The 22,706-nt window shown below is 31.5% G+C and overlaps 2 protein-coding genes across 9 annotated transcripts in view; one reads left to right on the top strand and one right to left on the bottom strand.

Moving 5' to 3' along the window:
• LOC140056049 (large ribosomal subunit protein eL43) overlaps positions 1–22,706 on the bottom strand; it is a 220,534-nt gene that overhangs the window by 193,955 nt on the left and 3,873 nt on the right. The window lies entirely within an intron of this gene.
• The window catches only part of LOC140055909 (voltage-gated inwardly rectifying potassium channel KCNH6-like), an 82,277-nt gene that overhangs the window by 50,182 nt on the left and 9,389 nt on the right, over positions 1–22,706 (top strand). For all 8 annotated transcript variants that reach the window (XM_072101193.1, XM_072101195.1, XM_072101200.1 and 5 more), the window contains 5 exons: positions 10,907–11,359; positions 16,768–17,164; positions 17,999–18,198; positions 18,460–18,712; positions 19,197–19,390. In XM_072101193.1, coding sequence (XP_071957294.1) covers positions 10,907–11,359; positions 16,768–17,164; positions 17,999–18,198; positions 18,460–18,712; positions 19,197–19,390 — 1,497 coding nt within the window. The remainder of the gene's footprint in view (positions 1–10,906; positions 11,360–16,767; positions 17,165–17,998; positions 18,199–18,459; positions 18,713–19,196; positions 19,391–22,706) is intronic.

Raw genomic sequence — 22,706 nt, forward strand, 5'->3', positions numbered from 1 at the left:
CCTATGTTGTTATATTATTTTCTCCTAATATTTACATAAATCATGCAGTGTCTCTATTAAGGATGTTTCACATATAAAGTATGTTTTTTTCATGTGAAACAATAGAAAATGCCTTCCAACAATGAAATGGTGTCTAGACAGGTCACAATCATTTCAAAATGCGTCTGATTTATAGCTAATAAATATTCATAAATTAATACTGTATATTAATAAGTAAAGTATGTTGTCCCATGGAGAAGTAACCTTTACTCATTTTTTCATGGTTTTCCTCTTCAATGGTAAAATTTAAATGTTTGATACGCATCAGCGAACGCTTTAATTTTGATGAATTTTCACAGTAAAGACCTTGTGTTGCGTTATATGTACTGTATAAATGCTATTCTTAACATTGGCCAACTTTACAAGCTCACGTAATGTCAATGTCGTCATTGCGGTCCAAGTCGTTAAAGAAGAGTTTTCAACGTCATCGTGTTTTATTCGGTTGCATTTGTGCGAAAAATGTCCACTATTTATCATTGTCAATAACCAGAATCAATCGTGGGCATATTGTACTTGGTTGATTTGATGCCTATGCCTTACAGAAATTATTTTCGGGCCGTCGAGTATTGGGAAGTTGATCAATAATTAAGCAACTCTGGCGTACATCTCGCTTGTGAATTTGTACAAGTAAATTCCTATCTTCAACTCTTCTTGTTAACAACTTGCACAATAGAATCTATTATATAACAAAGTAATAATAATATTACTACTAGTAGTAGATTATTTGTAGGTTCTTCGTTTCATGTGTAGAATAGACATCTATAAGGTGCTGCCTTAAGAAGGAAACTGAATCACATTAAATTACTACAAAAGTATAGTTAAATTGATTTTATATAAAAACATTTTTTTAAATAGATTTTCTTTTATAATTTTCAGTCTGTGCAACAGTGTATAAAATTTAATACAACAAAATATACACATTTTTATATTTGATGTTTGAAAAACTACGGTTAAAAATGTCCAAAACTGAAATCTTATGTACACAGTTGTTATAAATGGAGAGATTCTACAAAAGAAGAGTATACCCTGGTGTACTGGTCCTCTTTAGCCCCTGTCATTCTTGGTAGGCTACGGCCAAATCTGAATGTCCTCAATATTAGATGGATAATGTAATAAACATTAAAAAAAAGAAAAGAATGACACATTCTCAAGAAACAAATGATAGGCAATATTTGGCCACCCCCTATTTAAGCGACACAGTTTGTGTCCTGTATTAAGTGTCCTCTCAATATTAAATGAATTAAGTATAAACAATAAAAGAAGCAAAAATGGCACATTCTTATGAAACAAATGATAGGCAATATTTGGCCACCCCCTAATTAAACGACACAGTGTGTGTCCTGTTAAGTGTCCTCTCAAGATTGGATGAATTAAGTATAAACAACAAAAGAAGCAAAAATGGCACATTGTCATGAAACAAATGACAGGCAATATTTGGCCACCCCCTATTCAAGCAACACAGTTTGTTGTGTCCTGTGAATGTACTCTTAATACAATAATTATAGTATTCATGCCTTAAGTACGTACACATGGCTCCATAATCATTAACTGTATTATATCAGCTTTGCAAGATAATGCTTTTGCCAATTAATACTCTATGTATGTTTATTGATCTGGCCCGTGATTCAGGTCATTATGTTGTTGTCACTACTTAAAGATGCACACTCGCTTCTAAAAAAATACTGATAACATGAACACAACATTATTTGAATCTATCAGTTCAAAGGGCAATACTTTATCAATGAAAACCATGTTAAAAAAAGATTTACAATTTATAAATGTATACATATGTATAAAATCAAAATCACTGTTGACAAAAAAAATAAAATGTACTTCTGCCGGTTCTGCCCTGTTCTGCACCTCAACTCTGTTCTGTTTTGTGCAATCTTTCATTTTTGTCAGATCAGTTGCTGTTTTGAGTTTCAAGTTAGATGGATTTTTTAGGAATTTTTGGTCATTTTTATGAATGTTACCAATACATGTATAAATAATAATTGAAATCATAAATGATCAAGTTGAATGGGTGAGTGGTTAAGGGGTGCTGTTATATACTTATAAAGAGCCAACAATATTGGCATGGGTTCAAGGCCGACTCGATCCTAGTTCTGATGTTGGAAGAAGTCTTCCCAGATAAGGGCTATAAACCGTATGGCCAGTGTACACTCACCCGTGTGCACTTTAAAGACGAGTAAGGGTTACCCTGACTTAACACAAAGAAATGAATAAAATAAAGAGGCTATTCTATTTCTATGATTAAAACATTCCTACTTAAATTAGATCAATGTCTTCTTTGCCTAAAAAACAACAAAAGATACAGCAAGTAAATCTTATATCTATGATCAATAATCACTCATAGATGGGATTATAACTGGGCCAGTGCATCTGACATGCGCACATATTTTTGCATTATTTAGTATAATGGGAAACGTTGTAATAGAAACGTAAGACAAGAAGCTGGCTTAATATCCATCTAGGGACATATTAGCTCTACATTCATTGCATGCAAAAACTTATGAGGAGGACATTTTAAAACAATGTACTATCTTACTATAGATTAGAATATTCTAAAAATATTATATATATAAAATACGGTTTTACGGTTTTAATGTTCAAATGTAAATAATGATAAAAACAGAGGAAGCCTTAATAAATACAACAAAACAACACCTTACATTACAAAAACAACCCCAAATTAAAAAAAATGTCTAGGAACAGAAGAACTTTTTCAGAGAATATCATGCATCTCCACATATTTTAATGATTTTTGCTCAAAGAAAAATTATGATTCATGAATTAATAAACGGAGGAATTTACAGGCAATATTGAGAATTAATATTGATAATCCTTTTTTATATACATCTTTCATACTAAATAACTACAAAGATAACTCGTAATGTTGGATTGGATAAAAGAATAATAATGTTTTAGACTATAGAACATCAACATCACATGTCACCAGTTTAAATTTATTTTTGTAATCAACTAATTGACTTAACAACCACTCAATTCATTATCCAAAAAGCAATAATGCTCCAACACACCATTTGCAAGATTGAAAAGCAATTCCCTGTTGCTGAAATGGAATAGTCCATAACAACTGCAAACATGGAGGAATATCAATTAGGGTATTGATTGAGAAGGTCGTGGGCATTTCTTCGTTTAGTAGTTAGTCGTAACACACTGTGCAACGGACACCTTGTTTAGCGTCGACAAAATGCTTGTCCGTAAACAGATACCTTGATAGCCTATTTTAATATTCTAATTTTATTTTTGTTTATGTTTTTAACTTTGGATGGATTTCAATTTGCTTCTTTAGTATTAATGGAAATAAGCTGTTTTTTGTATAATTATTCTTGTCTGCCATGACCCTGTGGAATTATAAAGCGGGAAAGTTTGTATAGCTATGAGGAGATTTAAGAATAAGTGTCTAAAAAGGAAAAAATGAATGCTGTTAAGAAAAAATTAGGAATAAAGAAGCAAAGATCGACAGGACCTGACAATGTAAGTATGTTTATAAGAAAATAGAACATACATTTTTGAAAGTTTTAAAATGTTTTTTATAAGGTTATATCTATCTGTAATAGATATATTACATTCGATAAGTTGCTAGAATAGCATGACGCACCTCTGGTAAACTTTAAAATCCTGATTGCAAGGTGTTTTGTGATGATATAAGTAATATACGGGCCTTAAGAGTGACAAAACGTACGATCATCAGTGCATTATATGCGCCAAATTCATTTTGGAATAAACCTCATGAAAATGTTTACATTTGTTCATTTTTCAATAAATATGTCAAAACTTTATACCGGAGATGTACAGTATTCATCGTATTCATTTATATTTCTTGTTTGAATTAAATATAATAAATGAGGGTACGTTTATTGTAAATACATTATATAAAAATAACGCTTAAAAAAGAACGACGTTTCGACTCCAGCGTTGTTTTTATATTATGTATTTAAAATATAATAAAGTTACAAAAATTACCATGTGAAGCATTTGACATGATAAGGTCATTATTATAATTTATTGTGCACTGAACCATAACAAGAAATTTGTCTTAATTTACTCTTTGATGTTCATCTAAGAAATGAAAGGTTCTACCTCCTCATTCTGCTCGGGTGAAATGTGTACACCCCCAAAGGATTTAACAATTTTAATTAGCACATTGCGTTTACAGGAAAAAGTCCTGGTGAGGAACACAATTAAGAACCCATAGATAGTGCATATGAATTTTTTATTAGATCTCCTTTTTTGGGATACCCTATGTTCAGTGACATCCCTATATAGGATTCTGTGAAATGAACAATGGGAAATATGTTTTTACACTAACTACCAATCCCCATTGACGGGACACCACAATATTTCATCATTTTATGAATATTTGAAGATTTTGACTTAACGATTTCTTACAAGAATAATGAAAAGCGAAAACAGAATGTTAATTTGTATATATAAATATTTGTTGATGGATTCAAACATGTACTACAAATGGAGAGAGGCATTATATACCAATAGATACAAGTTTTGGTCCTTTTGTTTGTGTAATATATTATACCATATATGGACAATTGTCTGAAATAAAAGTTGAATTGAATTGAATTATTAAGGGACACTTTCTTGTGTCAATGCAGTGTCCCCCCCCCCCAATATGGGTTCTACGACTGTGTTACCATAAACTCAACTTCAAATTTATTAAATTTTTACAATACTTTAAGGTAATCAAATTTTCAATTTTATTATTTTAATACCATTAATTAAAAAAAAATTATATGTCCTTATTTTATTTTTGCGATCAATCAATCAGACTTGTATCCATAAAAATAATGTTTTAAGTCTTATTTTGAAGGTGTTGACGTTTTCTGATGTCTTTATGTCTATTGGTAGTGTATCCACAATATGGGTGCTGCACAGGAAAACGCAACAATAATTATCATAACTCGAATATTGTAATTGTAATTTACTTATATTGATCATATTTTCAGTAATTTAGTGAATTAACATTATCATAAACAGCAGAATAAGGCACTTCTAAGCTTACCCCTTAGGATAGTATGACTAACCTTCTCAATTTCATTATGATATCCTCCAAGCATTGATATTGAAATACACATTCGAAATTCAAGAAAGTGTCCCCTCAATAGGAGTGTCCCCTAAAAAGGGGATAGCGTCTATTTTTTTCCCTTATTTGTTAGTTTGGATTTCTGTTTTAGGTGTATATACTCATAGGAGTATCCCCTAAAAAGGAGCTAGCTTCTTTTTATTCCCCTTGTTTGTTTAAACAAAATTTCGCCTTAATAGAGACCGTGTCCTCTGAATAGGAGGAGTTTGGTTGTTTTAGGTATATTGCATATTTACACAATAGTGCTAAGATTCGAAATGATGGCAGGGCTCAGGATGAGGACCACGTCTAGGAAAACATTGGTTAAAGACTATTCCAACAGATATAAAATATCTGAAGAATGCCTTAAGATCAGGACATTGATTAATCGATCGAATAGTGACTTTTTAAAAATGTTTTTGTATTTATCATAACAATAGGATAAATGAACAAGTTACTGCATATTCATCATTGAAAGAACTTTCTTCAAAATGGGATCCATGGGAAGTTAACAATTTTTTTATAAATAATAAAATGTAGTTTTAAAACATTTTATTATTTGTAAGGACATTTTCCTGCATTTAATACTATTTATGAATAAATCTATATACGTTTTTCATTATGACGTCATAAAAATGCATTTTGTAAAATTAAGATTTCTTTAAATTTGAGTTTGTTATTGATGGTTTTTTACTGAAAGAGAGAGAGAGAGAGCATGGCCTTTGAAAAATAACCAAATTGTTCTGAGGACTGTATAACAAATAAAAAATTGACATTTCAAAAGCCTGTGTTTCTGTGAAATTTACAATGTTTAGGTCTCAGACATACAAGTGTATGGTAAGAGCCTTTGCCGTAGATCCATGATTTAATATAATTGGACTTGCTATTTCTAAGTATTTCGTTTTCTTCTGTGGATCATAAAAATTGTGATCTTTCAGTCCTTTACAAAATAAGAAAATATTTATCATTGTCGTCATCACCATCATCATCATCATCATTCCTTCAGCCTTATTTTCCCTGAGCTCCTTCGAGTTCTGTTTCATTTTGGAGTTTCAAAGTTCTGGAGAAGAAGATCAGAGAAAAATGGTTCCTAACATGATTTGTATGCTGGGATTTCTGGCTTGTGATGGGTTATAGAGAAATTCATTGTCACTTTGGAATTCCCAGACTTTATGTTGAAAATATCAATTAATCCTTTACCTTATTTAAGGGAACACTTTCCTATAGAATGAACACAGGGGGAGTGGGAAGGAGAAATATATAATACAACATCCCTATTAAGGGGATACTATGTTGTGTCCCAAAGTCTGAATAGCTGAATTGCACACAGGTGTGGACAACACAACTTTCTTCTCCTCTAATTAAGGGTCACTTCGTTTATACAGCTATCATCAATCAACATTCATTCTTCTACAAAGGTGTTTCATGAAGCTCCCAAATGTATCCTTAGGCAAGATACTTTACTTACGTTTGCCTCTCTCTGGGAACCCGGTTCGACCATGACACAACTTTGCGCTGATTACTAGCTGCATTATGGGAGTATGTTTCCATAGGTTTTTGATCCAAAAAAAATGACTGGGTTAATAATGTTCAGCGCTTAGAGGTTTCACAACATTAGGCTCTATATAAATCCAGGATATTATTATTATTATCTTACTATAATTATGTATTGTTTTTATTAATTTGATGCATTATTGAATAAATAAATGTTTTTGAAATGAATGAAATGAAAAAGAGCTTCTACTGTATGTATTATTTTTTTTTTGTAAATGTTTTAAAAGTTTGTTTCTTTATGAACAAATGAAACTAAAAACTACGTATTAAATCATGTTATTACCAAAATCCAAAGTGTTAAATCATATTAATAATAATGAGTACACCGCGGAATGTAAACAAGATCAAACACGTAAAGGTGTTTCAAGTAATTATGCCACACTTGGTTCATTATTCTACTAGGCTTAAGAGCAAGATAGGTATTTATCGTGAGTTGAAACATGACACTAAGCATCGTGAAAAGATCAATAATGGCAAATAATGGGGCTACTAAGATTGTTGCCACTCCGTAGTATTATGAATAGGTGAATTGCCGATGCAAGCAGAGGTAATCAATTATCAATATTCATTTATACTATTGTGTTTGTTTATTGTCTTTACAGTTCAACAAAAATATAATTATCTCTTGCCCTTTATGTACTTTCTGGCATTTGAATATTTTTACCTGAATGTTAAAATCAGAGATTGTACCTAAATTATATCTGATTCGTTGTGTTATCTTAATTTGGTCAGTATCTTGGCAAAGTTCTGCGATACAGTGTCACATGCTTGTCACATATGACATGTTTATATGAATTATTTTAAGGGTAGGTTAATTTACCTATTTAGGAATTTTTTTAATATAAAATTATGATATTTGTGTATGACACCAAGAAAATCATCTATTGACATCCATTGTATGTTCTTACTGCAAAGCAATACCCATACTCTTCAATCAATTAATTGATCAATCAATATACTAATCAACCAAATTAGACATTTATTTTCTTCTTCTTCAAAACAAAAATTGTACAATTGTAGGTATAAATACAGTGTTATCAAATAATTTATGTTAAACCGATGTGAAATTGAGAAAACCATAGCGTAAAAGAAGAAGGCAAATGCCTAAGATGATATAAATCAATTGTGTTGAGCAAAACCTGGACAAAAGAAACAGAAAAGAAAACAGACTAGAGAAATTCATTCAATGATCAACAACATAAAATTGTTGTAGAATATGTTTATCATATAGTGTAACTTGAAATAAAGACAGGACAAATTTGAGATAAATTTGTCTCATTATTTGGAGTAACAAAATTATTCAGAGGATCTTCTTCTGTTGTTTATCATTTTGTACGATTTTTTTTGTTTAAAAGGAAAAGTTCAAACCCTTTATTTTTATTGTCATTCCACAAGTGTCACAGTCTGTTAAATTACCATTGTCATCCTGAAACAAAGCTTAATATTGTCAAGGCTCAAGTACAGTAACTTGGCCAATGATATGCATGCCAAAAAAGTACAGTATAGTAATTAGACCTAAATCAGGATCATTTAAATATAATTAAATAAATACTATCGAATGCAAATACCATTTTTTGTTAACAACACATGTACGATATTAATTCTATGTACAAATGTGTTGTTTGGAAACTGCCTTCAGTAGCTTAATTAAAAATATATATCTGGTGACTTGTGTCTGACGGTAGATGTAGTCTCCAATAACTTTATAATTAAATGATGTGATCAGATACTTTTGTGTAAATAAAGTGGTTTGTCATGATTCATGAGAGTGCAAATAGATATAGATAAACCCTAATAGTGTACTACTAGCTAGAGTAGGCTGTTTGCAGATGAAGATATTGTAATAATGTAGAAACTATATATCACAGTCCACAAACAATGCGCTGTGGACTGTAAATGTTACACTTTTCTACATGCTTCTCCCCTAAAAATCACATAACATTATTTCCTCCATCCACGACAGTGGCTGTGTGATCTAGTGCACCGGGGTAATCTCCTACTCGTCTTGAAAATTGTACTGGTTCTTTAAAGTACACATGATCATTTTGTATTTGTACACTGATTTATGATTTATAGTCTTTATCCAAGAAGACTAATTCTACCACCAGAACCATGCAGTGAGTGAGCCTATGGACCTGAATCAATTGGGTTTTTAAAACCTTATTTAAAATCTTTTTATAAAGGACCAGTATTTAGCAAAAAACAATACTGTTATTTTAAAATACAATATCTAAATCTATATTCCCTTGGTCTGTAGAAACAGGCCCTGTGTGCAGTCACAAGTTGGACTTTTATATAATACACACACATGTTTAAATAATGAATTACAACAGTTGAGCACAGTGAGTTCATCATTTTTTTTTGTATTCAAACATTAAAAATTAAAATTTCCATGATTTATCCAATTTCTCTTCTGCGCTAACACTTCGCTAGAAGTATTACAGTATGCATTCATACAACAATTATAAAAACATTAAGGATTGGTCTCTACATAAATTTGAAAAATGCTGCTCGTTGCCATGACGAACGTGTTTAATTGGTAGGATGTGCAGCTATATTTGTGTCCATGGAAATTATCATTTTGACTTGCAGTTGTTTCCCGATTTAATATAAATGATTGAAACTATAGTGTTTACCAGGTGTATAGTGTATATAACATAAAGACTGGATGAATATTAAGTATATATAATATATAAATCAAAAGGCATAAAAAAAACAATCTGTCAGTAAACAAATAGAAATTGCAAAGAGCTATGATTGAGACTAGTGTTTAGCACCAGGTGTATAGTATATACAGCATAAAGACTGGATGAATATTAAGTATATAATGTATCAAGGCATAAAAATAATAACAATGCTGTCAGTATACAAATAAAAATTTCAACAAGATAAATGATTGAGACTTGTATAGCACCAGGTGTATAGTATATACAGCATAAAGACTGGATGAATATTAAGTATATAATTTATAAATCAAAAGGTAAAAAAATGATATAAATATCAGTAGCTGGATATCAATGGAGACACAAATAAAATAAGCAAAAGCTAGATCAAAACAATGAAGTAAAACATCCAAAATAAATTTGCAGAGCTTTTGTTTCCATTTGCTTGAAAGAATTTGAAATGATTAAAAACATTCGCAGAAAAATATATTCATTCCTTCCTATTCGGTCATAGTATACTAAAAAAAATGACATAAATTAATACATAACTAACTAACTAACTAACTAATAGTAATACATAATCTTTCAACAACTTCACTGGCTTCCCCTTTCTGACCATCTCAAATTCAAATTTTTTTGCCAAGTGTTTCCAAAACTCTGCCCCTTCCTATATCCATTATCAACTTTGATGTTGTCTCCGCTCATTCACTTATAAACTCACCCTTAAAGCCGTAACTTAAAAGTTTAAATCTGTTCTCAAAGACCTTTTTGGTAAAGCATCTCAAAAATATTCAAATTTTGATTGGTCTAAAATGTTATCCTTCTTGACTGTTATTCCGTACATTTTTATTTTATATCAATTCACAATCAACAGCAGCATTTACAGACTGGAATACACAAGAAACACAAGGCAAAAAAGATCGTCGTCATGGTCCACAAGAACCATTTACAAACATTTCTTAATTTTGGATTTAAAAGACAATTAAAGAAAATATCAATTAGTGGAGTCAAAGGCTATATGAATTAAGTAATCTCGGTAATCTACAAGTAAATCCGTTTTAAAGAAAAGTATAGAACATGTATAGTTATGTAATAATAGTTGCTGTCCAACCGATTTTGAAGAATACCATGAAAGCTACAGTGGTCTATAAGGCATCTGCATATGAAGCAGAACTTTAAATTAATTTTCAGTATATCACCAGGCTGTTTAAAATTTGTACTGTGCCTTTTAATTTAAAAAGTAATATTAATGTATATTTTCTAGACTGAGTCATCCAGAAATCATCTAGTGAAGTGATTCATATTCTCGAGAAAATTCCAACAAAATTAAAAAATCATTGATTTTATTCTTGCATTGAGCCTTAAGTTAAACTTTGTTATACACAACCGAAATTAAATATTTTTACAATTATACTTTATGCATTTGACAATATTTTTTGTGTAAAGGCGACACTCGCTCATATCATCTAGATGACCTGGGATATTGGTGACCTACATTATGTTTTGACGGGAAAATTGTTATAATATGGTATTAAATATTTTTCAGGTGCTGTCACTAGGTCCGGAAGTCCTTCCAGAATATAAACTCCAATCGCCTCGTATACACAAGTGGACAATTCTACACTATTCACCTTTTAAAGCCGTTTGGGACTGGATCATTCTACTGCTTGTCATTTACACTGCGATCGTTACGCCGTACGTAGCCGTCTTTCTTCTCAGCGAAGAAGCAAGTGTGGACCAGAAGGCCAATTCAGAGACATCGAACAATGAAAATTCTGGGAATTATAAAGACCCTTTAGTGATTATAGATCTGATAGTTGATATAATGTTCATTATTGATATATTAATAAACTTCCGGACTACCTATGTGAATAAGAACGATGAAGTGGTCTCGCACCCCGGTAAGATTGCGGTTCATTATTTTAAAGGATGGTTTCTCATTGATGTCGTAGCGGCAATACCCTTCGATCTTCTTCTTTTTCAAACTAGTAATAAAGAGGTGAGTAGTAGCATTTATCTTGTTCTTATTATTTTATGAAATGATAATAACAAATCAAGTTATAAAATCGTTTATTGGCCAGGATTTTTACAGGGATTATTTTTTTCCACAAAAAGCAAAAACCAAAATTACCCAATCATATCCTATATCATTATCCTACAATTATCTTTATCAATCTCATCATCACCTATGTACAATCACTATTACCGCACCATTATCAACTGGAACTACTGTATTTTGTATAATTTCTGAGCATCTCTATGTTAAAGCTTACCATACCAGATAAAAACAAATTTACACCATTCACTTTTGAAAATTTGCTATTCAAACTTTGGCATATTTGATTCCACAAAGTTTTAGTATAACCCCACTATTATAGAATTTACTAATCCTTTCAAAATTATGTAAAACTAAATCTATGGAAAATATGGCATGGAAAATATTTTATGCTCATGTTAAGGAACTTGACGGCACAGTTTTATCTTCATCATTGTACTTTTTTGGAGACACTTTGGCAGCTTGTAGATTGAGCTATCTATTTTGTATAGTTTTTGTGCACTCAAGTGTCCCATCATTTAGTCACGCTAAACTCAGCATGGCTCAATTAATGGATTATCTCATTAATATTCATTACTTTGAATTTTAATTTTCATTTTCCAAATTTCAACAAATTAACCGTAACTTCAGTGACAGAAAAATGTAGTAGCATTATTTTTAACTTTTAAATTTTATAAATGTTAAAGCTCTTTGTATGGGTAACAAATAATGTCCCAAAAGTGATGTACAAATTGGGAAGGAAATTGTGCAAACAGGCTGTTCAAAGGAAGATATTTTATAAAAACTATACTGTACTACATTTCAATTAATTACTACCGCGATTATTAAATGTTTGTTATTAGTTCATATGAGGCTAATTTTTCATTTATTAGTGAATTATTCATTTTTGAATTATTTTGTTCATCTGTTCATCCCTTTCGTCATTTATCATGCATCATTATCATCCTTCTTATTTTTTCCTATTCCTACTTTCCTCCTTCTGCTCTTTTTCTTCTCTTCCTCTCTTTTTTCCTTCTTTTCCTTTTTCCTTCTCTTCCCTTTTTGCTGATTTTCCCCTACTATTCCTATCTTTTCTCCTTTTTTTTCCTGTTATTTTTCCTTCTCTTTTTCCTCTTCTTTTTCAAATTTTCTCATTTTCCTATTTTCTTATTTTCCTTCATGCTCTTTTTCCTCCTTTTTTCATATTTTCTCCCTTACCGGTTTTCTTCTTTTTCTCCTGCTGTTTTTCCTCTTTCTCTTTTTTTCCTTCTTTTTTTCCTTCTCTTTTTCCTCTTCTTTTTCTATTTTCTTCTTTTCCTCCTCTTCTTTTTCATATTTTCTTCTTTTCCTCCTTTTTTTTCCTGATTTCCTCTTCTTTTCCTTCTCATTTTCCTCTTTTTCTTTTCTTCTCTTTTCCCTCTTTTTCTCCCTTCTCTTTTCCCACATCTTTTACTTTCTTCTCTTTTTCCTCATCATCACCATAATTATTAACATCATCAGTATCATCTCCATTCAACTCATAAACATTCATAATTGGTATATTGATATACATTCCAATAGTTATTGGCAATAAAATTCTTGACAGCCCCTATTTTATAAAATATTTGGTTTGAGACTTTACACTAGTTGAGTTTTGTACCGATTTTAATATCCAATCTTTCTTTTCCAAACACTTATTCCTATGTGACATTATGTGTGCATTGATGCATGGTTCTATACATTATTAAATGTAATCGAAGCATGAATGCTTATGGCCCATGTGACTAATCAACGCATGATTTCCGTATCCATGCATACTAGAGTATGTTCGTGGTCCTCGTGGGCTTACCGGTTTGCTGTTGCGTAATGAATGACCTGACTCGTACATTGTACATTTATTGATGGATATCTCACTTTTGAAATGATTAATTGATTTGGTATATTATATAGAATATGATGTCACTTAACAAATTAGCTAAGTTCTCCAACAATACAATACAACAAGCACCACCCACAATTTGAGTGATTAAATTTAAATACATCATGTCATTATCATACAGTATTATCATTTTAACACTGTATCATGAGAACGATATGGCGGTAACAGACCTGTCCACATAGATGTGTACAACACACAAGCCACATTTGCTTGATGAGCGAGTGAGTTGGCGAGCGGTTAAGAAATGTAATTAAATAAATATTAACATTGTCAAGGGTTCACTTACTCCATGGTTCTGGTGGTGGTGGTAGAGCGAATCTTCTCAGATAAGGACTATAAAGCGATTGTCAAGAAGGCACATCTGACTCATGTGCACTTTAAAGAACCTTTTCAAGAGAGTAGGGGGTTACCCAGTGTACTAGTTCACACACATCCACTGTCACACACATTCACTCATCATAGTTCAGTACACAGGCCCTGAGTATTTATAAAGAATTTAAATAAATTGTTACACTGTTCATGGTTACGCTGGTCATGGTAGGCACTGTACTTTATAGGTCCATGTGGACCTAATCTGAATGTTGTCAGTTTCTAAATAAACTGAGGAAAATTAATATATATAATTCAGCTATGATAATATATCTCTAGACATAATTCAGTCAACCCTCTCAGAAGGCCTCAAAGAATTTTGAAAAATTAGGTTGCCATTCAGGAAACCAATTACTGCAATTTAGTTGCCCCAAAACAATTTTTACCTGCCCATTTTTTTAATCTATTGTATACCTTTGAATGAAATGTCATAATTTGATGTGAACACTATACAATGAAATGTCATAATTTGATGTGAACACTATACAATGAAATGTCATAATTTGATGTGAACACTATACAATGAAATGTCATAATTTGATGTGAACACTATACAATGAAATGTCATAATTTGATGTGAACACTATACAATGAAATGTCATAATTTGATGTGAACACTATACAATGAAATGTCATAATTTGATGTGAACACTATACAATGAAATGTCATAATTTGATGTGAACACTATACAATGGAATCAATATCATGTAACTCACAAACGATTCCAAGTGTTCATTGTGCAATTCATTCTCTTAACCCTTAGGTTAAATGTGTAACACTCTTAACGTGTTTCACACAATACGTCCTTTATATTTTTACCTTCTTTGATACATACGTTATTGACTGATAATTTAGATGTATTGTGGTGTTCCTTATTATGATCCTTCACAAAACAATAGGTATTGATTAAGTTATTTTACCATGAAATTGACTTCAGAATACTGATGTAGTTTCATCTTTATTAGCTTTACAAAAAAAAATTATTTATTTAATATCTACACTATAAAAAAATGAAGATAATAATTTAAATTAAGTAAAGATATACTGAATTATCAGATGCCATGTGAAAGTTATTCTACTGAAAAAAAAAAATTCTTTTTCATAATTTGATCAAAGTTAGATATACTTCTGTATTTACAATATTTGCGTATATAGTACTTAAAGGAATCTGGATTTGACTAGGTAATCTACCCTCTTAAATGAAAGTGCTTATTTAAAACGTAAGTATAACAAAAATAATAAAAGAAATATGGAACATAGGGGATCTATTATTATTAGTTTTTTCCCTGCACCTGGCCTTTAATAAATTTACTGATAGATATCTAGAATAATGCCGACTGACTTATTGGTGATAATTGGCACTTTTAATTTGGGGTCATAGTGACGCAAACATCGGCTAATAATAAGATGACTATTTTTAGAAATTGATTTGACAATAGTTAAGATATTGATCACAAGTGATGATCTATATATATAGTTTATCACTGGCATCGTTTGGAGTGTTGCCTGTCAAATTATATACACCATCAATTATATCTATAATTGTTTAAGAGACATTGATTGTATTAACATTATATTTAATCTGTATTGTATTCGATTCTCCTAAGGATATGAATATAAAGCAGAATGAACAATGTTCTATGAAATTATTATTATCCCCCATAACATGAGTTTTTATTCCGCATATTTAAAATATATAAATTAACAGGCACAGGATAAATTGTTAACTGCCCGGTAATATACTGAAAATTAATTTTAAACGATAAAGATAAAGAAATCTGTGAGATTAAGAAAAATTCTTGCCAACCGAGATTCAAACTCAAAACCTTTTGCTTCATAAGCAAAATGTCCTATTAGATCAATAGGGCTTTTATAATATTTTTTAAAAATTTGATTGGATAGTAACTCTTTAATAACATCGACATGGTACATTGAAACAGCACTAGCCTTCAATTGCACACATGCGCAACAAACAAATTGATACGGCTAAATCATTCAGTACAGTATATTAATTCACGAAGAGCAATCTCCGAATATTATTATACACATTAGGCATACAAAAAAGTCTAAACTGCCTGGTGATATATTGATTTTTAAACATGGAGCACAAACATGATAAAAATGGAAGCGTGTTCCCCTCTCTCGCTAAATCTGCCCCTAATAAAAATATTTAAACTGAATTAATTAATATGATTAAAATGAGAAGAAATTCTTTATTTCCAATAGCGCTAAATGTTTATAGCACTCCGACGTTGTGATGAAAGCTATGATATACGATACAATATCTATAATGAACATTATGGCTATAATTCTGCATATTATTTGAGCAATTTTATTTGGTCAATAATTACTTTAAGCATGGCCATTATGTCATTAATTCCAAATAGCTCAAAGCTTTGAAACGAGTAACAAAATCCATTATAGTAACATCAATATCTAAATGCATTTCTAACACACAATCATAACAGGTCAACCAAATTCAATTTATCATTATCTAATAGAAATTATATAATATTAATATTAAAAGTAGTCATATTATATTAAAAATAATAAATAAGTATCGTAAGCCCGGCTGATCAACAAATTAAAGTTGTTGGTGTTTAAAAGAATATGTCTGACAGGTTATACCGTAAACATCTAATAGTATACACTGTGGTTCTCACAAACTTTCTGTACCCCAATGAATATGTCATGTATATGTAGTGTGGGATAGTAACACATGACCAGCCAGCTGGGTTAAATTGCGCACAGGACGTGTGGACAACACAGACAATAACTTTCATCTTTCCTAAAGCGTACTGGCTCCAAAAAGCAACACAACATAACAAATGCCTTTAATAATTGTGAAATTAAACCAGCTTGGTTACATCAATGTTTGTTGCCGCGTAGACTTTGACTTAGTTCACTCTGCGTACGTGCTAATACTATGTTTCTCTTGTGCGTTAACGTTTCACATTGTTGAATTGATTTTCCGTAGCGACTGACTGCAGTCAACATCAGTGATTCCTCTGTCCAATAAATGACAGGGGCAGCGATTGTAATCTTGATGAAAAAAATTAATAATCCTTTCTCTTTTGTTTTCAGACCACGACATTGATAGGTTTACTGAAGACAGCGCGATTATTGCGGTTAGTGAGAGTAGCAAGAAAGCTTGATCGTTATTCCGAGTATGGTGCTGCAGTGTTACTTCTCCTTATGTGCACATTCGCACTTATTGCGCATTGGTTGGCGTGCATCTGGTACGCTATCGGAAACGTTGAACACGGCGCTTTACCAGATGATCGAAAAATTGGCTGGTTAGATAATCTAGCAGAACAGACGAACCAGCCGTACGGTAATGGCACTGGTCCATCGATACAGTCTCGTTATATAACAGCGCTATACTTCACTTTTAGTAGCTTAACAAGTGTAGGATTTGGCAACGTGTCGCCTAACACGAATCCCGAGAAAATATTTTCAATTTGTGTAATGTTAATAGGCTGTAAGTATCCCTTTTTTTTTCATTTTTGTATGCTTCTAGATTAAATATGCAATATATGTATTAAGTATAAAGGGATAGCACCAGAGATCTTAAGCTCTATCTACACTAGTTTGACAAAAATTATGTGCCCAAATATGGCAATGATATGACTTCATCTTGTCCATATATGGGCACATCACATCATAGCTTTAGAATAACACTGGAGAAAGAGATACTGTACAAGGAAGCAACCTCAAAATTAACATCATGATTAATAATAAGATAATTATAATGTAATGGCAGAGCCATATTCACCAGTGTTTTTTCCTTTGCGCTAGTATGAGAAATACCATAGAACCCTCATTTGAGACACCCCTATTATTAGGGAAACTTTCTTGTAAATGGAGCACGGGGAAATGTTTTAACAAAGCCAACCCATATTTTTGTAGATTTTGAGAACAATTTTTAACATAAGTTCATATGGCCGAGCGGTTAAGGCAGGGGCGCCGTTTACTGTACCTAAAGAGCCAACAACAACATCGGCAAGGGTTCGAGGCCGACTCGCTCCTAGTTCTGGTGGTGGAACAAGTCTTCTCGGATAAGGACTATAAACCGTAGGTCCAGTGTACACAGTTATAACCTGTGTGTACTTTAAAGAACCCAGTTCATTATTCGAAAAAGAGTAGGGGGTTACCCCGGTGAACTGGTTCACACAATAGCCCTGTATCAGGGGGATTACCACCTATCTGATAGGACTGTGATTAATTCACTATTGGTAATCCTTGGCCACATTGCCTAAAGACATAAAATAAAATAAAAAAATAAATAAAAATACTTGTTTGGTTTTTTTTTTAGCTTTAATGTATGCTAGTATTTTCGGTAATGTTTCGGCCATCATTCAAAGGCTTTATTCTGGAACTGCACGCTATCATACCCAAATGTTGCGTGTCAAGGAGTTTATACGTTTTCACCAAATACCTAATCCTCTACGGCAACGTTTGGAGGAGTACTTCCAACATGCTTGGTCTTATACCAATGGTATTGACATGAATATGGTAAGTGACTTTTATAATGTTATAGATATTAGCTAGCTTGAATTTAAACATATAATATTGAAATTTTGTCCAATTTTTATGTTGAATATGACATTTCAATGTCACATTTAGTTACGGTATTCTCATTTACCAAAAATTTGATTGAAAAAAAAAATGTTTACCTGAAAAACTGAGAAAATGGTCAATTTTACTTTTATTGTTTTTTCTATTCATCTATAATTTTTAGTTTTAGTGACATTTTTTTAAAATTAAATTATTCAGGTCCTCAAAGGCTTCCCAGAGTGCCTTCAAGCGGATATATGCCTTCACCTTAATCGCAATTTACTTAATAACTGTCCTGCATTCAAGGGCGCCAGTCCAGGCTGTCTGAGGGCGCTTTCTATGAAGTTCAAAACGACACATGCGCCTCCTGGTGACACGTTGGTTCACCGCGGAGATGTGCTGAATTCTCTTTACTTCATAAGTAGGGGCTCAATAGAGATCCTGAAAGATGATATTGTTCTGGCCATTCTTGGTTTGTAAACTGTTTTATTTCAAAAACTCAATGTTTGACATAAAAGATCGTATTTTACTTAGCTTCTGTGGTAATTAATGAGGCATGAATGATGTACTTGTTATACAGCAAAAGAACATTTAAATGGATAGTGACCGTTCCCGATTCATCTCCATACTCCATTTTTTGTAAATAAGCCTCGATAACACTGAGCTAAATTTTGGTCAAATTAACAGAGTCGCTATTTAAATTAACCACAGAATTAAATATACCAAGTCCAAATGGTTACTTTTACTAACTAATGCCTGCCCAGTAGAACTTACCATGGTCTCTAAAAGTAACCATGCCAGCTAAAAAGTCCAGTGAGAAACTCTATACTGCCCAGTGATATACTGTGTAAGAAACCGGACATTTCTGACCTGAAGAAAGTTTCTATTAAATAAAACATTTGGTGGGAATAAATTATTTGAATAGTTTAAGATTGTTTCCTTTGCTCTATATTTAGGAAAAGACGACGTATTTGGAGAGAACTTTTGCCAATATGTGACTGTAGGAAAGTCAAAGTGTAATGTTAGAGCACTAACGTACTGTGATTTGCACAAGATTGTGCGAGAAGATTTGATGGAAATTTTGGGAATGTACCCGGAATTCTACGAACAATTTTCCCAAAATCTTGAAATAACATTTGAATTACGAGATGTAAGTACATTTTAGAATTTTTTTTGGAATAATTTTTTCATTGTTAATCTGATATACAATTTTACCATATTTGTCAAATGGACATAAACAAATACAGTATGTATTTATTCATAAAAGATACAGAAATGTTTTAAATTAATGATTAAAAGAATTAAAAATGGACAAATGGACATATGGTTGATCTTGCCATACGTGGCACATTCCATTATTGTTATGGGGGTCAAAATGATTCATTGTTTATTAATTAATAAACGAATACATTCATTTTATTGTCATAATAATACATTACTGGTACTGTACATAATGAAATTTGTGTTGAAAATAATACTCCAGTAAAAATTAATGTACACATATATTACCATAATAATAATAACTTTTAATACTACCATAATAAATTAATGGTACATAATAGATAAATATATAATATATACAAGATCGAGTTCGAACAATACCATGAAAGCCCCAGTGGTCTAATGGTTAGGACATCTGCATATCAAGCAGGCAGTCCGAGTTCGAGTCTCGGTTTGGGCGACTTTTTCTCATTCTCACAGATTTCCTCATCTTTATCGTTTCAAATTAATTAATTAAATTTCAGTATATCACCGGGCGGTTTAGAATTAATGTTCTTTGCCTGATTTGTCAATATATACAAGATATATATTTATTGTCACTTTTGAAAATACAAAAGTGAAATTTTTTTTCCTGATGCTAAAACAAGTAAAACAATAGCAGAGGTAAAAACAGACAAAAACTATTTAAAAAACATTGTTTACAAGGAATCATACGCCCTAAAAGTTGAGTACCAATTGATTAAAGATGTATTGATAAAATAAAACTTTGAAAAGGCCATCTCGCAGTTATAATAAGTATTGAAATCACTTCCGTAGAAAAAATAATGTTTGCACATTACATATCACAAGACAAAATAAAATTCAAACAAAAAAATCTATTGGCAGCCAATTTGACCAATTTTTTTTCAATTCAATTTTTAGTCAAAGTGATTATGTGACATATTAAAAAAAAATTCTTTGTTACGATATAACATGGGCATTATTTATAGAATATCTTGGAACATAAAATGAATATAAATTGATAATTTTATATTAAATTACAGTGTATGTCATTGGTTGATCTTTGCGCCAATGCATACTGTAGCAGCACCCTGGGATTTATTTATAGAATATCCGTAAGAGAATTATTTTAAAATATTATTTGTAATGACATAGGTCGATGGTTTGCTCGAAGAATAATTTAATATTATTACAGAATTAAATCTATGAATGAATTTGTGGCTCGATATTCGTGGCAATATCACAGTAGATAGGTAATCTGATATCCAGAAGACTGCCTTTCGTCTCAGTTTTGCTCATTAGCTATGTAGAGATCTATTAATAGATTGTTACTGAAATTACTCAATGAACAAGCGACCTGATAACATATTTTAAATCTTTTAATCACAAAATAGTCTGTTTTTGAAGGAAAAAAAATGTGCTGGATACATAAAACCCTTAAAACATTAAGGGGCTGTTCAGAACTACGGAGTTATGCTTACGTATGGTACACGGCAGACAACTCCATAAGTCTGAACCAGGGAAAGATTAGTGGAAGCCTTCTCTTACGACACATTTGACATCTAACCAATCAAATTTACTCCTGCATACCAGATGTTCACCCAAATTGGTGACGCTTCAGTTTATAACGAAGGCGTTGGTTAAGCAAATCTGAACACTTTGCGGTTACGACTCTAATTATAATATGACATTGCTTGTAATACCAAAGCATAACTGCATAGATCTAAACATACCCTTACACTTGGATATATCAAGAAGGATTTTAGGTTTAAGGAAAGAAAATTGTGTTTTCGAAGATAGCATGTGTTTATAAAAATGGATAAAAATAGTGCTGATTGATATGAGGATATTCTTTCTTTTCTTTACTATTTATAGAGTCTATCAAATTTTAAAACAGAATCTATACAAACGTCATAAACAAACTACTCTGTGTTGCCATTCTCCGTTTTATTTTTTAATTAAGTGTTTGTACGCAATAATATATGTTTTCAATGGATTCTTGCAAATTTTATATTTTTAGAAAGTCAATTTAAGCCCATCAGAAAGCAGAAAATGGCGTGGCATTTTCTGGTTTTACATGCTTAGTGATTGTGTTCATCTATAAAAAATTTGTTGTGGAGATACAGGGATATTGATTTGTTTTTACTTTTATGCATTGAACACCTTGTTAATGTTACGAGCTGATTTAAGTTAGCCGTCTTTAATACTCCTTTCGTCTGAAATTAAATGCGAACCCAATACAACCAGCGGGCGTGTTTACTAATTTCGATTTATTAAAGGTTTTATATAACAAAGAGAAAGGCCAAACCAAATTGATTACTAATGCTGTGATTGGTCACAGAACAGCGAGGTTATTTCATATTAATTTAATACAATATTGTAAATACTACAACTTAGTGTGGGATATAAGCGTGTGCGAACATGATTGTTTAATAACGCTAAACAGGAAAGGTGTAATCCAACACAGGAATATTGCTTTTTAAAACACGACTGTAACGATTCACTCGTTAGTATCGTATTATTAAGTTTAATTTGATCACCTAGTCTTTGTAATAATTTTAATCATCTTGTAATTTATGATGCCGATATTAGCAAAATCTAACTTGGTGTTTGATTTCAAGAGTTCTGCCAATCTTTCAGTTTAAAGGTTAATGTATTCTTATAAATGAAAATGAAGCCAAGTCATTAGTTGCCATGACATTGCAACAATTGTGCCCAATAAATACAATATGAATATTGTAATGACGCTTAATATTTGAAATAGTATTGACACACGTACACTCTAATTTAAGAACTTTTAATTTATAAAAAAAAAAAATTTCCAATTAAAGAAAATGCAATTATTAAAAGTTTTTTCGAATATTAAAAGCTATCAAATTTTAAAAAAGATGTTTCTATGTCAACCCAGGTAACAAATTATGTTAGAAATAAATGACTATGTTCTGATCAATTTTATGTTTAATATATCAACACAAAAAATAGGAAGTTTTACAAAATGCATATATAAGGAAAACACTGAAATGTACTGACTAGCGTAAATCAAGTTTTTAAACAAGCCAATTATATGATGTTTAATAAGCATGTTTATGCAGTCGTTGTCCTCATACCATAAACTCACTATAAAGCTTGGTCCCCACTAGGACTCAACGACAAGGACGTAGACACAATGCAAACAAGTTGACCAATGACAAATGACAGTTTCAAATAATCATCTTTTGTGATTGGTCAAATCTTACTGTATGTCA

The sequence above is a fragment of the Antedon mediterranea genome, chromosome 1, assembly GCF_964355755.1.
Source record: "Antedon mediterranea chromosome 1, ecAntMedi1.1, whole genome shotgun sequence".
In the NCBI taxonomy this organism is placed as follows: Eukaryota; Metazoa; Echinodermata; class Crinoidea; order Comatulida; family Antedonidae; genus Antedon; species Antedon mediterranea.